The sequence below is a fragment of the Halichoeres trimaculatus genome, unplaced genomic scaffold, assembly GCF_033239565.1.
Source record: "Halichoeres trimaculatus isolate MK-OKI-2021-1 unplaced genomic scaffold, fHalTri1.1 fHalTri1_scaffold_3, whole genome shotgun sequence".
NCBI classification, from domain to species: Eukaryota; Metazoa; Chordata; class Actinopteri; order Labriformes; family Labridae; genus Halichoeres; species Halichoeres trimaculatus.
This window is the reverse complement of record NW_027437181.1, coordinates 17,579,090-17,594,713: the sequence shown is the minus strand read 5'-3', so window position 1 is coordinate 17,594,713 and position 15,624 is coordinate 17,579,090. Positions and strand designations below refer to the sequence as shown.

At 38.9% G+C, this 15,624-nt stretch overlaps 1 protein-coding gene across 20 annotated transcripts in view; it reads right to left on the bottom strand.

Annotated features, from left to right (window-relative positions):
- The window catches only part of plekha7b (pleckstrin homology domain containing, family A member 7b), a 67,275-nt gene that overhangs the window by 22,667 nt on the left and 28,984 nt on the right, over positions 1–15,624 (bottom strand). For 19 of the 20 annotated variants that reach the window (XM_074666826.1, XM_074666821.1, XM_074666830.1 and 16 more), the window contains 5 exons: positions 10,961–11,044; positions 5,415–5,526; positions 3,803–3,907; positions 3,213–3,285; positions 2,616–2,716 (listed from right to left, as the gene is read on the bottom strand). In XM_074666826.1, coding sequence (XP_074522927.1) covers positions 2,616–2,716; positions 3,213–3,285; positions 3,803–3,907; positions 5,415–5,526; positions 10,961–11,044 — 475 coding nt within the window. Of the gene's footprint in view, positions 1–550; positions 2,596–2,615; positions 2,717–3,212; positions 3,286–3,802; positions 3,908–5,414; positions 5,527–10,960; positions 11,045–15,624 lie in introns of those variants that run through there. The other variant, XM_074666840.1, reaches the window with a different exon arrangement.

Below are 15,624 nucleotides of genomic sequence, written 5' to 3'. Positions count from 1 at the left end.
GCATTGGCTAGCTTCAGTGTATCTGGATATTACACAAATGTTTCCTTCGTCTCATTGTATTTGAAATGAAACCATGACCTTTAATTTTAAGTGCTGAGATTCCCTTTGATTTTTATATTACTGTATGAAGTGCCTGGTGATGGTATGTGGCCATGATGTAAAAGATATGTAGGATGATAAAGAGTGTTTTTCCAGTGACATTGGTCAAAGTTTCATCTCAAGTCTAGTTTGCTGAAAAGCAGTTCCCAGAAACATATGTGTCACAGCCCAGATACTTATTGGCCACGCTGTGCACCAAAAACCAAACGTCTACTTATACTCATTCAAATTTTCTGGCATAAATTTTTACTTAAAGCCAAGCTAAAGCCTTTGTGCTCTGGCATTGTCCAATGATGGCTGTAGTCATGTCTGCACTGATACAACTTTGATGGACATTTTTCAAAATGTGCATTCAGCAGCTACCGACATGATATTATTATACAGTCTACGTATGAAACAAAATGAGCTGGGTATGGCGTTCCACTGATGAGGCTAGGGTGATATCAAGTACCTATTCATGCAAGACAGGAAGCCTGTGTGATTCAGGACAGTCGCTCGCAGAGAACAGTACTCACTCCGCCGCGAGCACACACCGGGTCACAATGGTAGGCAATTGACCAACAGGGAATGAGAGAAACACAGTGAGATGAGCAAAAATAAACAAAACAACAGGAAGTTTCAGCTGATCAGTGCTGACTCAATCAGAAAGAGCAAAGATGGCTCCAGCTGTGGATGTGTGGCAGTCATAACACAAGCACTGATGAGTCACAAACGCAGCAGCAAAAAAAATGTGCAATGATACTTACCCATTCGAATCAGTGATACTATTCAGAACATGATGGTATGGCTCAAGGGTTTTAGAAAAGGATATCTGAAGTTTTCATGTTTCAGAAAAGTACTCTACTGATTTATGGAGAATGATAACTTTCAATATTCCTTTCAACTGGCTGTCGAAGTGCTTTAAAGAATACTGTTAGTGTCACCATCTCAAGTCTGTAAGTTAAACACGCAAAGTTTGCCATTCACCTTACATATCAGCAGCTCAAACAGTCTGAAACATCCCATTGTTCAACAACACCTGACATCTACTAAGCTGTTGTCATGCTTGCTTAGCAGTAACTGCAAATTTCCAAAGCACCTCAGACACGTAATGAAACCTGCTCTTTGATGCATGATAGCTCAGAGAGAGCTGAGGGGAATAGGGATCTCTTTAAATACAGGGTGGTACAGCAGAGCAGAGCGCAGGCTCGTTTCACCTCACCTTACATTTACTCCCCAGCAAGTGGTGGGAGGAGACGCTGAATGGGCTGAATGCATAATTAATATTCCCAGTAGCACAATTATAATCCAAATCCTTTGTATGTAATATGATCTTCAAAACCCAGGAGATCTGTACGGTTCATACTAACCAAGACACGCACTCAACACACACACACATGTACAAACAGAATCCAAGAACAAAAGCCAGAGTACAAAGAGGCTGAAAGGATTGCAACAGAATGCCCTGAAGCTGCAGTGGTGCATCAAACATTTAGGCACTATTGTTCTTTGCAACAAGCTCTGTGTTTCCACAAAGGAGGAGCTGGATAATGTTAATACTCTTGCTGTAACTCTCCCTAAAAAGAAACATCCCATTGCTGTCCTCTGGCAGGTTTCACAGAAGGGAAAGAGAAAAGATTTGCCCCATGTGAGGAAAAGTTCTGTTGCATGCTTTCAAATAGAAATGACACTATTGCCACATGCTGGCTGGCTATCTCAGCTAGAAAGTTGTGTGCCATTCAGGATTCAGTGAAAGAGCAGCCCTCCTTTACGCTGTACTCTATACTGAGGGCTGCTTTGCTGCAGCCTCTTTAGCACACTAGCAGGGCTCCTGAACACTGCAAAAAAAGCTCCCTCTGCATCTGCTCACAACTGATGAAAAATCAGACCATGTACAAGTCAGCTAAACCTGAAATACAAATGCAAATACATGGATTATCTCTGACCAGACTACAAAGTTGCTCTGCAGCACACAGCTGGGTTCGTGTATGAAAAGGTCAGCAGCCACAATTTTTGAGCTGTACTGAAAATCATTCATTGAATGCAGCAGCTCTTTCAGGCGAAATCTTTCCTACACAAAGGTGAAGAAGTTTCTGAGCAGAAGTGCAAAACAAGTTTTTCTCAATCCCAACATCACTTTGAAAGTTTGTATACAAAACCTTTCTGGTTATTTACTAACACCAAAGGTCTCATTCGCACGCACGTCAATCCAACAAATAATCTAGAAACAGAAAGGTTATGATTTGAACAGTGGAACAATCTGATAAAGGCTCCTTGTGTTGCTTGTGCTATGGACAGATTTGGATGGTAATGAAGTAGTAATTCAGTATCCAGCCCCTGCAGGGAATCATTAACAGTGTTCACATGAAAAAAAAAAATAGATCAAAGAAAAAACAATAATAAAGGTTACCTAGTGTGTGCCAGTAGTATGAAGTAGCAACAATCACTTTTATAAAATTACTCTGTTTGAAGGACATTTTTTTGCCTTCACATGCACACAATCCCTTTATTATCTCTTCAGTGCTACTCAGTGTTACCTTGAAAGCGTATTTGCGGTTTATATGGTCATCAGGTTCAACTGGTGAAATGACATAACTTGGCAGAGGGATACTTCCGAGCACTGTCTCCTCTCGGCTGTCTGTGGAGCACACACACAACACACACACACAACACACAGTCAGTCATTCATCCCTGAAATCCAAAACAACACACACTAATCCTGCCAATAGTTTTTACGATGTTTGGGAGAGGCTGCAGATTCATGAACAGCAGGAACATTAGTCAGGCATAATTCATGGAGGACGCTTGTCTTGCCGAGGACGTGTGGCAGCATGTGGCAAGAGGTGGCATGTGGCTTATCTATTATTCAGTGTGATTAATGGAGGAGAGGAGGTAGATGCTCTGGCTACACAAGCACAGATTACATCCCATAATACAACTCTCGAGTTAATAAGGTGGAAGAAGTGGGAGAAAAATAAGGCCAAATGTGACATAGATCTGGTTATAGACTGCAATTAATCAAGAATGTTTCTTTCCATACAAGAGACAGCCAAAGGTTTAATATCTGATATAAAAGTTTAGACCATTTAATTTAACAGCAGAGGCATGGCCAAGTGCACTCTCTACAGACTCACCTTTGTAGTAAAACAAGCAGAAGTCTGACAAAACAAACCACTTCCTTTTCCACAGTCGCATACCAGAGCTGTCCTGGAGGTAAAGGGGGAAACACAACACAGCGTATTTGAAATGCCTGGCAGTAACTTTTTTAATTCAAAATTTGATTAAAAAGTGTGGTTTGGGATTACACTGTTTGTCTGCAGGGAGCTCTGTGTGGGGTGAGGTGGGGGGCTTTGTTCATACCATTAAAACAGTAATTAAATATAATTAAAGACATTTTTTTCTTGCATGGTTTGAAACAAAGCTGCAGCTTTTTACTCTGTACTAAAGTCTGAAAGTCCGCTTTGCACTAAACCGCTTACTTATGCTGCGTATGTGCTCTCATGAGACTCTCAAACCCAGATCAAAAGGGAGTGTAATGTAGTACTAGCATTTATTTTCATAATGTTTGAACAGCACATGGAGCTTCAGCCTCTGTTGTATAATTACACCTGTTGTTTCTCAACTGTACTCTCACTTCAGCGAGGAAGCTTATGTGTAAAACCCATTTGACAAATTGTATTGACAAAACCCAGAGCACAATAAGAGCAGAGGACCCTTAGCTCACCTGTTTATAGAGCCAGCCCCTCACTACCACGGGGATGTTGAGGTTTCTTTTAATAGAATGATCCCTCTTGCCAAAAGTGTGTACTTTCCCCGGGCCTCTAGAGCCCTGCAAAAAGTGCAAGGAAGAGAAAACAAGTTCATCTTGTGCTGGCTTTGCTGAGGGCTTGTAAACCAACTTACCTGGCTTTCTCAAGACAACATATAGTAATCAATAAAGAAGTGTAATGTGTGTAGCTTTGGTAGACCTATTGAAGGGGAGCCTGTAAGACCAGGGGGACATATGTTGAGGGAATTTAGAGTCGAATGTGTGGAAACGACACACACTTCAGGGTCTTCTGACGGTAGCAAGGTTATAAAACTCACAAGAGTCATTCTGAGTTTCATTTCTCTTCAGTTGTGTTTTCTTTACAGTTAGTTTCCACATGTATCAAGACTGAAAAACATTACATCTATTCATGAGGGTACTTGGCAAAAAGAATTACTTTAAAACATTAAAAAAAGTTTTCTATTACTGATACCACTTTGATAATACAATGAAAAAAAGAGGAAAAGCCACATGACCATTCGAGTGAAATTGTGCATCTTTTCATAATGAGGTAAACTTTTCGTAAAGGTAAAGCTACATCTTCTCTAAAGTAATGAATTTTTTAAGCTACTCAAGAGCTCTTTGACAGAAATACCTTGGGTTGTTGGTTTGACCAGCTACTTAAAGGAGTATATACATCTGCAGTGTAGATATCTGCAGACCAAAGTTTTAAGCACTGAAGAGTAACTCATGAAATCAAATAAAACAGACCAACTTTTGTTAATCATTGTGTCTTTTTCATGTCAGCAGTGTTTCAGAAATTTCGTACATGGGCAATAAAAGCCCAAGATTAAACCAAGAACTGGCAAATTATTCCTGTTTTTAAAGATCACTCAGCCACACTGAGTGAATTATGATATCTGAAAAGGATGAATAGCAAAGTTTGCAATCTAAGGGAATTGACCAGCATTTTTTGGCAGTTTTATTGACAAACTATCTCATTATCAAAATCATGGCCTCATTTTGCAAAGACTATCAAACATATCTTATCCCCCAACAACAGTAATATTTACACAAACAACATCCAAAGTAATTAAACTGTTAAGCAATAGCCCCTAAGGTTGCGAAGTGTTCAAATGAATCCACATTTAGTAACTATGATCTGTAAAAGTGAGATTTTGTGACTGTTACAAATGTTTCAGTTGCTTCCAGCAGTCTCAGATTCCTCTGTCCATGTGTCACTGTCCTTTTCCTCCCTGGTGTGTCAGCTATTCACTGACCAAACATGATTGCAGTAAATGTTTCCATCATCACTGCGTAAACACAAGCCACTTTCTCACAAAGATACAAACTATACACCACACCCCAGTTCACTCCCGCAGGATGAATCATTATGTTTAATGTAAGCTTGAAAGAAAGTTTAAATTTGTGCTCTAGAGGGTCATTAATCAGAATGAGATAACGGCTTCAGGAGTAGATTAAACCAATTCATCAACATAAGTGTTACTTGTCGATATGAACACTCTTAGAGAAAATTACTACCAAGTCTATGAACGGCATGAAAAATTAAGGTTTACTGTAAACTCACCTTTGACCCTGAGGTGCCATCCGCTGCTGCCGGGGTCACGGCTTTAGAGGAGTCTGTGACCATGCTGGGGGATCTTTGACTGGCAGCTGACTTGGACATACGGGCTTCTAACCTACAGTTGAGACGGCAGTAAGAAGAAGGATCAGAGATGCAGGCAGGGAGAGAAGCATTGGATACTGATGGTCTCTGTCACCTCTGACAGACCAGAGACACACAGGGAAACAGAGAGCAGCCCTATGCTGAGCTTTCACATGGAAAGGATATTACTATTTCCTGACACTGCCATGCAACCTGTCACAGCCAATGGCTTTGCAGTGGATGTCTTAACAGTGTAAGCTTTGTGTTTCAAACACTTCAGTGACACTTCATTTGACACACACAGCCCAAGGCAAATCTCACACACACTCACAGATAACAAGCCAAAACAAACAGAAAAGAACCTAAGCCATGTGTGAAAGCCATATGGAGGAGCACATTACACACACACACACACACACACACACACACACACACACACACACACACACACACACACACACACACACACACACACAGTTGTTCCATTATGCTGAGTAAAAGTCCCAGCTCACACTCCTCATGACATCAGCATATGGCTAAGGATCCAGAAAAATATGAATCCACAGCAAATACAGTTTATCTTTTCAGTTTTAATGTAAAGATGGCAGAGAATAAACAGTTTTCTTTTCATGCAGATGGGTTTATCTTTTTTCCACCTGATATTTTGCTCTTTTTTTCACACTGCACCTTACACACTCACCGTGTCACTTTTTAAAAACCTCTTCACTGCGCATCACATTTCATTTCTGCATCGCATGAAGATACTGTTTGTTTAATTCCATTCTTACTGGTGTGGAAAATGTTATGTGTAAGTCCTGACTTTATAGTCATTTTAGTAAATATTGAATGAATTTAATGTTTTGTAGTTTTATTATTGTCTCTTGTACATTTTATCTTATCTTATCTGATCTTAAATTGACTCATCTTATCATTTTCAAGAGTCTTTTAGGCTTCACAAACCACAGCACCTAAAAGTGCTCTCATATGAAAAATCAAAGCATGAACATTAAAGTATCATTCGTTGGGAAAGCCTGTGCTCTTCTTGCCAATATCAGAGTTATGGACAAGAAGTAAGATCAAAGCTACCACATTCGACAGATTTAATGCAGAGAATAAAAATAACATCATTTAGAAAGAAATGCAATTTTCCCTTTTTTATATGATTAAAAAAGAACCACTACTGGTATGATAATCAGCATATATCACTTTGAGTTGTCACAGTGTTCTATCAACTCCCCCAAAAAGTTTGAAGCCAGCTGTAAACAAATTACAACCTTGTGTTTCTTGATTTGGAGGACTATTTATCACCTGTACTCCCTGATATATTAAGTGTATCCATACTCTGCCGTGTAGTTACCATATACAATTTAACTTTCCTCAAGGAAAACATTAAATAAGATATATATTTCACCTTACAGTGCTCAACTTATCTACTATTTTTACCTTTATATCATTATGCTGTGACATTTAAGGCAGTACAGACAAGGACTGAGCAAACAAAGTCTAACAATGGGGATTGCAAAACACTGTATCTATTTCTCCAATGCTTCATACATTTAAATATCTTACAATTAATGACTGTTTAAAAATAAGACTATTTTAGTTCACATTTCTGCAAATAATTTTGAACATACAGACAAACTATGTAACTTTAACTTCATTTTAAAGTTAGTAGCAACTAATACACTTCTACAGAGAAATAAATAATAAAGCAAGCAATGATAAAATATTAATACAATATCGTCACAAGAAAGGGGAAAAGAATAAAGTATTTTTCCTCTGTTACAGCATGCCTTTTCAAACTATTGCATCATGCAATTCCCAAGAGATATCTTGGTTCAAGTGAGGAAGAAAATCTTCATCTGAATTGTGTAACTGTTTGACGGCAAAGCCAGGCATTAACAACCACATCTCTCAAAAGGCCCAAGCAATACACTTCACATTAAACAGGCACAAAGTTAATTAAGCGAACAGTGTTGTACTTTTGCAGGAGGTTAAGAAATATGACAGCAACCAGAGGAAATATCAGCTACTATAAAAATGTTTAGTCTACTTCAAGAACTTAGGATTTAGATGTCTCAAACTTTACACAGATATAACACAAGTAGGTCTGATACTTCCAGCATAGTGACAGTAGTGGTGAAGTTTTTTCTGCCTTTATCCCCTAAGCACTCACCGCAACATTGTCAACAACTTTTTCAGGCCACTGCTGCTTTTGAATTTGATCTGCCTTTCATGCTGTAAAGGAGATATGTCATTGAAAACAGGTAAACCGAGAACAGCAAGGATCAATTCGATGAAAGTCTGTGATAATAAAGTAATAATATCTAGATCCTGCAGATTTCTTTTCCACAAATTATGGCAGAGATCCTGTAACATGTTATTTTAAAGATGGTCTGGGAGTGCCCAGTTGGCCAAGTGGTGAACTTGTGCATGTACTTGTATAGACCTCAAAGTAGACAGCCAAGGTTCATTTCAAACCTAAGGCCTTTTACTGCAAGTCTTTCCCAGCACTCTACCAATTTTCTCATCAATCCCCCCAAAAAAACTCCAAATAAAGGCAAAAAGTAAAGAAACTTGCTCTTCAGGCTGCAAACATATTGATTAACCTGCTACCATAAGGAAACTTTTGAGGAAAAATACCAGGAGGGAGTCTTGTTCTTAAACCCCAGCTCCCCAGGCACCAATGGTTAAACAGTGTTACACTTATCCAGTGTTTGTTTCAATAACTTGTTAACATTCCTGAACTTCAAATGATGCATCTTAGATATTTAGGGGGTTTAAGTCTGAAAACATTCCATGTCATTTCTTTAAAAAAAAATATATATATATATATATATATATATATATATATATATATATATATATATATATATATATATATATATATATATATATATATATATATATATATATATATGTCTCCCTTGTCAGTCTACAACTACAGTATAACTGCATTATGAAACTCTGTTTGGCAAACATTTAAGCTTACAATAGGTGACACGGAGTAACAGTGACCTTTTATAACACTGGCTCCTTGCATTGTTCCACAAAGGGGTTAAAAGCTGCAGTAACCCTGTTGTTTTTTCCTGCTTTACTTGCTGCACTACACCTAAGCTGTAGGAGATAAGCAAGAGATGTGTGTTGGACAATAAGGCTGAAAAAAGAAGTGGTACTGATAGAACAAGGGGGCAAAGGAGAGACCACAGTCAAACAAAACTTACAGCATCTGCACTCACAGTCTGGACTGCGGCCAAGCTTTTTTAAAGGACGTTTCTGTTGTATCAAGGGGACTCTGCTGTTTTATGTGAAGCTTTCATACTGTTTACCACCTCTGTCAATTGAAGAGTTCCCCAGGAGATTTGTTGTGGCATGTAGTAGAGAGGAGCGATATTTCACATTACGGAATGCAGTAGGGGGATATACACTAAGCCCAATCTTCCCCTGCTTCCCTTGCTATGATGGAAATGAGGGCACATTTGACATTTTTTAATCCTGTCAGGCTGTGGGTGAACATGAGGAGAGCTGACGAATTGATCACAGTGTGGTAATCCATAGAAAAAAGTCAAAGCCTTCAGGCCAGCAAAGCAAGGCTGATCGACCTCTCCATGGGGAAGGGCTTCCTGAAGCTCTTTTTCCTGCTCAGTCCTCAATTCGATACGGGTCTCAGGGGAACACACTGGGGTTCTCCTTGCTTGGAAGAAAGCCAGTGTTTCATGGAAGGAACCAACTTTCCTTTCAGATGTCATTATGCGCAGGATGAATCCCACAACATCCCTGTGACGGTTAACAGGAGCAACATTTTGCAGGAACAGTGGGGTTGTGCTTGTGTCGCACACATTCAGAACCAGCACTGCAGCATTTACACTCACAGTTTGACTCCACGCCAGCATTTTTAAAAGACAGCTTCAGAAGAAAAGAGCAAAATTACAGAATGAAAACAGATATATTAAGAATCTTTTAGGTGAAATGAGCAGTGTCTATTTGGTTTATTGTGGATAAAGGTCTTATAAAAAATGGTTCACTCTTTATGGTGATAATCTTTGTTGACTCACACTATCGCTTCTTTTGGACACCTCTGCTCCTCAAAAACTCTCAGTTATAGATTGGGACTTAGCTAAGAGTAGAAAAAATGATTTATTGGTATAAGTTTAGAGCACACGATAAATACTGCAATGTTGGTAGGCAGGGATTGAAGTTTTTCTTTTGGGGTTATTCATTGATGCTACAAAATAAAATATTACATCTGCAGGTGTCACATTTACAGCTCTCTTTGTATAATATTCCTTCTACCTTAAATGTCAAACATAAAGCCTTATTTCAGCCAGTGTCTGTTCTGTACTTATATCTTGATTTTGCTCGAATGCCTTCCCTTTGTTTCATCAACTTGTCTCTCAAAGTTGACGTCGACATAGAAGGAAGTGCTAAAGCTTTAACAGTTCTTCATTCAGACTCTGGAACAGACAGTCTTAATTTATGCTTGTGAAGTTTTAAGACGCATGATGCTCTACTTGCTGGTATAGTAAAATTGCCCTGTCACAAAACTCAGGCTGTTCCCAACATAGCTTAAAAAGTTACAGCTGGCATTTCAAAGTAAAAGAAAAGTCTTAAGGCAGCTGTATCTTTAAAGCCCCCAAATCTGCGGCTCAACAGAACTTAAAGAAGGATAACAGTGAGCCTCAGGAAACTGAATGACATTGAGAGCCCTGCATGAATCTCAATTATTTTGCATCACTTTTACAGAACATCTTTTAATTGATGAGAATGTAGCGGTCACGTTTGTCTCTCAGCCGGCTTTAGCCTATAGAGGTATTCAAGCCGCACATGATCATCTTACACCAGCCAGCTTATATACGATCAAACACCTGCTGCCGTATACTGGGCACTAAACCTGCTGTTCAGCTTTGATAGCCTGCAGGATTAGATTCAGACAATAAACACAACCACAATCATAAAAAGCGGGCAAGCCATGGCAATGAATAATGTAGCAAATGGCAACATGCAGTGATGCCATGTCTGCAATCTCAATCTACAAACCTTAACGAGATACTGGCAGGTTTAACAATATTTATCTTGGAAGATAATTTTTTCAATTTAATTTTTTTAAAAGAATATCATACGATTATTTTGTTGTCTAAGTCAGAACACTCAAACAAAAGCATTGAGGAATATACTGTAGCCTTGATGAAGCTGAAAAATAGAGCAAACATGGCCATAACTTGTTTGATTGATGACTACAGACTCATGACCCAAATATCAAATAACAAGATCAAAAGTGCCGGCTAATTTATTCCAATAAATCCTATTAAGGCGTAAATTTGAGGAATAATAACTCTTGATGATAAGCTTCATCACTCAGGGTGACAAGCAATTCACCTGTCTATTTTTAGACTGACCTTGAAATAACCTACCTGTTCATTAAAGAATACATTGTATGTGTCATTTTGGAGAAAGGGTAACCCACTCACCGGTCTTGAAGTGTATATTCTGTGTTATCGGGGGAAATCTGCCCAGTGACAGGATGCCGGAACGATGTAGTCCTCAGGTTGTGGCTGCAAGACAGAGAGGTACACAAAACATGAGAGACCATGAGTATCAAGTCATGAATCAAGTTCCGGCGTGATCCTGCCCTCACACAGCCGTGCGTTAACAAAGAGATTAGCTTACAATGATCACCTCAGTCCTCCGATATACGTTAGCTCTGCAGCCAGGTCAGGAACCACAGCTCATATTCTCTTACTTAAAGTGTAGGGCTCAGCACTCTCCTTTAGCCACCTCGCCAGGCTTTATTGATTTCAGTTACATGAGGCCATTCATTGCTTCAACTAGAGCATGAACATATGTTACTGCCAAAGGAGAGAAAAGGAAATAGATAAGTGGCCACATGAGCTGGTGAGAAAGCATTTATTATTGCTCTGTGGCTCTGTTTGTTTTTGTCTGCTGTAAATGCGACAATCAAGATTAAAAATTTCATTTCACAACAAAATGAAACAAATCCACTAAAATGAATCCCATGATTGCAGTTGACACTTCAAAGCACAAACAGATTGAGCTTCTTCTTATGTATGTATCCAAATAATTATATTCCTTCTCAGTACTAAAAAGAGATTTGATCCATGTTTAGTGAATTTATCCTCAACAATAAAATCTTGTAACCATGGCAGTTTAAGCCCCAACCTCTCACTGGTTTTGTGCTTAATTTACTCTAAGTCACAATTTTTATCTCTAGAAACTTCTCTCTCAACATATTTTGACACAAGCTCTTGCTTTTACAACTCATCTGCAATAACTGATATTCTGTAGCAAAGGCTTGTGAGGAGAAAAAACTCTGACAATTTAGGTGAAGAATCTTTTAATGAGCAGTGTCTATGTTGGTTTATTGTAAATAAAGGTCTCGGGACTTAGTTAAGAGTAGAAAAAATGTCTTATCCGTATAAGTCTACACCGTATAAATACTGCGATGTTGGTAGGCAGGGATTTAAGTTTTTCTTTATGGATTATTCTGATAATGAGGAAAATAGATGGAAGCATAGCTTGGCAGCTACCTGCCAATAGCCGGTGACCCTTGGTGCAATGGGTCATGAACCAGTGGCCACCAGCCATTGATGTTTGACTCCATTAACCCCAAACATCTTGCGGTGGTGAAACTTCAGAGTAGGGATGCAGCAATCCAACTTTTCTGGTTCTGATACCGATACCGATACCTGGGCTCTGATACCAGTTTTAAATAGTAACCTGCATGCCCTGCTGTGGGGTAAGAATGGTAATGTTTTGGGCAAACAGTAAAAATGTGTAGATAAAATTGCTGAATAGGTAGAGAGGGATTCGAAAACAGTCTGCCTTTTCCTTGTGACATCACACATATGTCTTTGCTCCAGCGGTTTCCATGGTGATAGTAAATCTCCATTCATTTAAATGGGAGCAAAATAGAATCTTTTCATTTCCATTGGTCTGAAACTGCAAGAGAATTTGATAAAGCCATAAAAATTGTGATATAGACCTGAAAAGTCATAGCCACATAGTCCTTTCTAATGGGAAATGGGCAACCAACAAGTGTTGTTTACACATAAACATCTACTTTTTTGACTTCAGATGTAATTTCTGTGAACTTTAACTGTATATTATTTAATTCATCATAAGCAGAGCTTCAATTTTATCTTATAGAGACTCTGTAACAAAACAGGAAAAAAATGCCCCAAAAAAGGCAAAAACTCCCTCCAAAAACCCTAAGAAACACCAAAAATGGCAGCCATCTTGAATTTGAAGGTTAAAATAAGGTCAAAGCATTATGTAACCCTGAAAAATGTATTTCTTAACAAAAATAAGGTCTGAAAACGCTTATTGTCCATCATTGTAGGTCAAGCTTTTAAAAAGATCATTTCCATGACAGCCATTTTGGATTTTGGACTCCAGAAAATTTTCCCCACCATTGAAAAAAAAACACCGCGGTCACGTTTCGGTCCAAAATGACCCAACTAGAAGTCAAGATATATTTTAACTAAAAAATATTTAAATGACTAGCAAAACAAAGCTTCAGCATGTACAAAAGTTAATATTCAATGTAAACTTGTATACCCTGTAGACTGGTAATGCAGCAAAAAAACAAAGAAAGTGCAACAGAGGTAATATTTCAAATCAAGTACCCGAGAGCACTGGTTAAAAAAAGCCATAGAGCTGGTTGCCTGGATCAGCACCATGGACCGTCCCTTTCCCACCAATACCGATCCAGCCTTGAGGGGCACCGATACCCGATACCAGGATAGGTATCGGTGCATCCCAACACCAGAGAGTTGTTTTTCAAAAGTGGCAGACATGTGTTTTTTTCAGGCAGACAAACACCTGGGCTTCAGACTGGCTGTTTCACTTGCAATGGGATCTTTTCATCATTTACACATTTGATCTCCATCCAGACCCGTGTGAGGCATTCCTCCAGCCTTTTAGGAGCCTGGCAGTGCAGGCTTGTCACATCATCTGTGTAGCTCCAAAAGAGTGGCAGTTGCTGGCTTGTGTCATCTGACTCTTCATTCAATTTGTCTTCTGCCAGTCAGGTGATTGGGCAGGTTGAGCAACCACTCGCCATTTATTTTCAAACCTTCTGTGTTGTGTAGCAGACATGAAATTTGCCAAAATATCTGGCTACCAGGATATCGATGCAGGTTGGAATGTAGAAAAACTCAAAGGTGATTAGTTGGTGGGGAACAGAGCCAGCCAGGGCATTTTCTAGGTCCAGCCAGATTACATGGAGGTTTGATTATTCACGCCTGGCTGAGTGAATCTGCTCCAAGATCAAAGTTGAGCATTCCACACACCCTGAGAATCCTGGTACACCTGCTTTCTGGCAGCCGATGACCAGGTCATTTTTGTCCCAGGAGATCGCTGGCAAGTCAAAGTTACTTTTCACATTTAGGAGGGAATGGAGTGTTTGTCATTTTCAGGTGGGCTGAAAAAATACAGGGAAAGTGACCCTATGTGATAATGTGCTGACCTGCAACATTTTCTGTTAATTCTAGAATCTATCATTGACTTGAGTCCCTGTGATTCATTCTTAAAACTGTCAGTCACATAGACAGAGCCTGTTACAGCAAAAAGTTCAAAAATCTCACAATTTCTCAACACAATCTCTAAATGCTTTGCACAAGTAAAAACACAGAGCAAATATTGATATACAGGGGCTAAATTCATGTCCATCTTTCATAAACAAGCATAAACATAAGCATAAAGATAAACATAGAAAGGAAAATTGCTGAGATAAACATGTTTACAGTATCCCCTATAAAGTGCATCAAAGGTAAATAAATGGCTATATTTCCAACCATCAGGGATGAACTCTCTGAAGAACAGCTGCTAAACTTCAGAGCTGCAAAAAGCTGCAGGAGGATACAAACAGAAAACATAACCTCACTGCATCACCATGCACCAAAGAGTGGGGAGAGAAACTGAGCAGGGTGCAAAGATTTATGGGCTGACATTTCAGAAGAAGTTCAGAGGGTGTGTTGAAAAGGAATGATGCTCAGTGATTCGGTACACACATAGAAAACTACTGAGAGCAAATATAAACAATCCATAAAACCTACACATACATTCTCGTATAAAAAAAAAGGCTTGATCACTCATACATCAACAAACACACACACTCACACACACAAATACACACACACACACACACACACACACACACACACACACACACACACACACACACACACACACACACACACACACACACACACACACACACACAAAGGCACATGCAGGCTTTGCCAGTCATGTTCCTGGTAACAGCTCATAATTTGCTGAGCCGCACGGGGCACACACAGCTCTGCACCAGCATCCCCTGTTAATTAGGAATCTGCATTCTTTGAGGCTTTTGTTTTAGCCGCATTACTTCTGAACTATTTGTCATGGAATTTTTGCAGCATCCCTAGTTTGTGTACAAACTCTGCAGCACAGAGGGTCTATTTGTTTCCACAAAACTAGCTTTCATCATCATTTGTGACGACGCCATCCCAGAAGAGAAAATTAACTCCTGCTGCAGAGGAGCTGTGGCACACTGTGAACAGAAACAGATTATTGGTGGAGAAAGTCACATGGAGTTGCTGGTATATAATGTAACAAATGACACTATCTATTAACCGTACATAAATCATATTATCTGTTTTGTACAAAAGCTTACTGTCAGTTTTAGCTTTGAAAGATGATGAACAATGGACTGATGTGGGTGAATTAAGTCTTTAACTCGATGATATCCAGTTAGAAGTGTAATTAATAACAAGTCAAAATCATATGGATAGTGTAGCAAACATTATCACAGAAATGACAATTTGCTCCCCACTTCTTAAACTAAAAAAAAAAAAAAAAAAAAAAATAGTAATATAAAACCAGCAAACAAGTAGGTCATTGTCTTTTATAGGGATTTAACAAAAATGTATAATCATATTATAGTAGGGATGGGTACCTTTTGCATTTGAAACGATACAATACCGATGCCAGGTACCTAGCAATTGGTACCAGTACTCAACGGTACTAATTTGTGTTTGTTTTTTTTGTGTTTATGTGGCAAACAAATTTCGTTTTTTCAATAATAAAGTATATATTTTTTTCAATTCAACATATTTATTCTTCAATATATAGC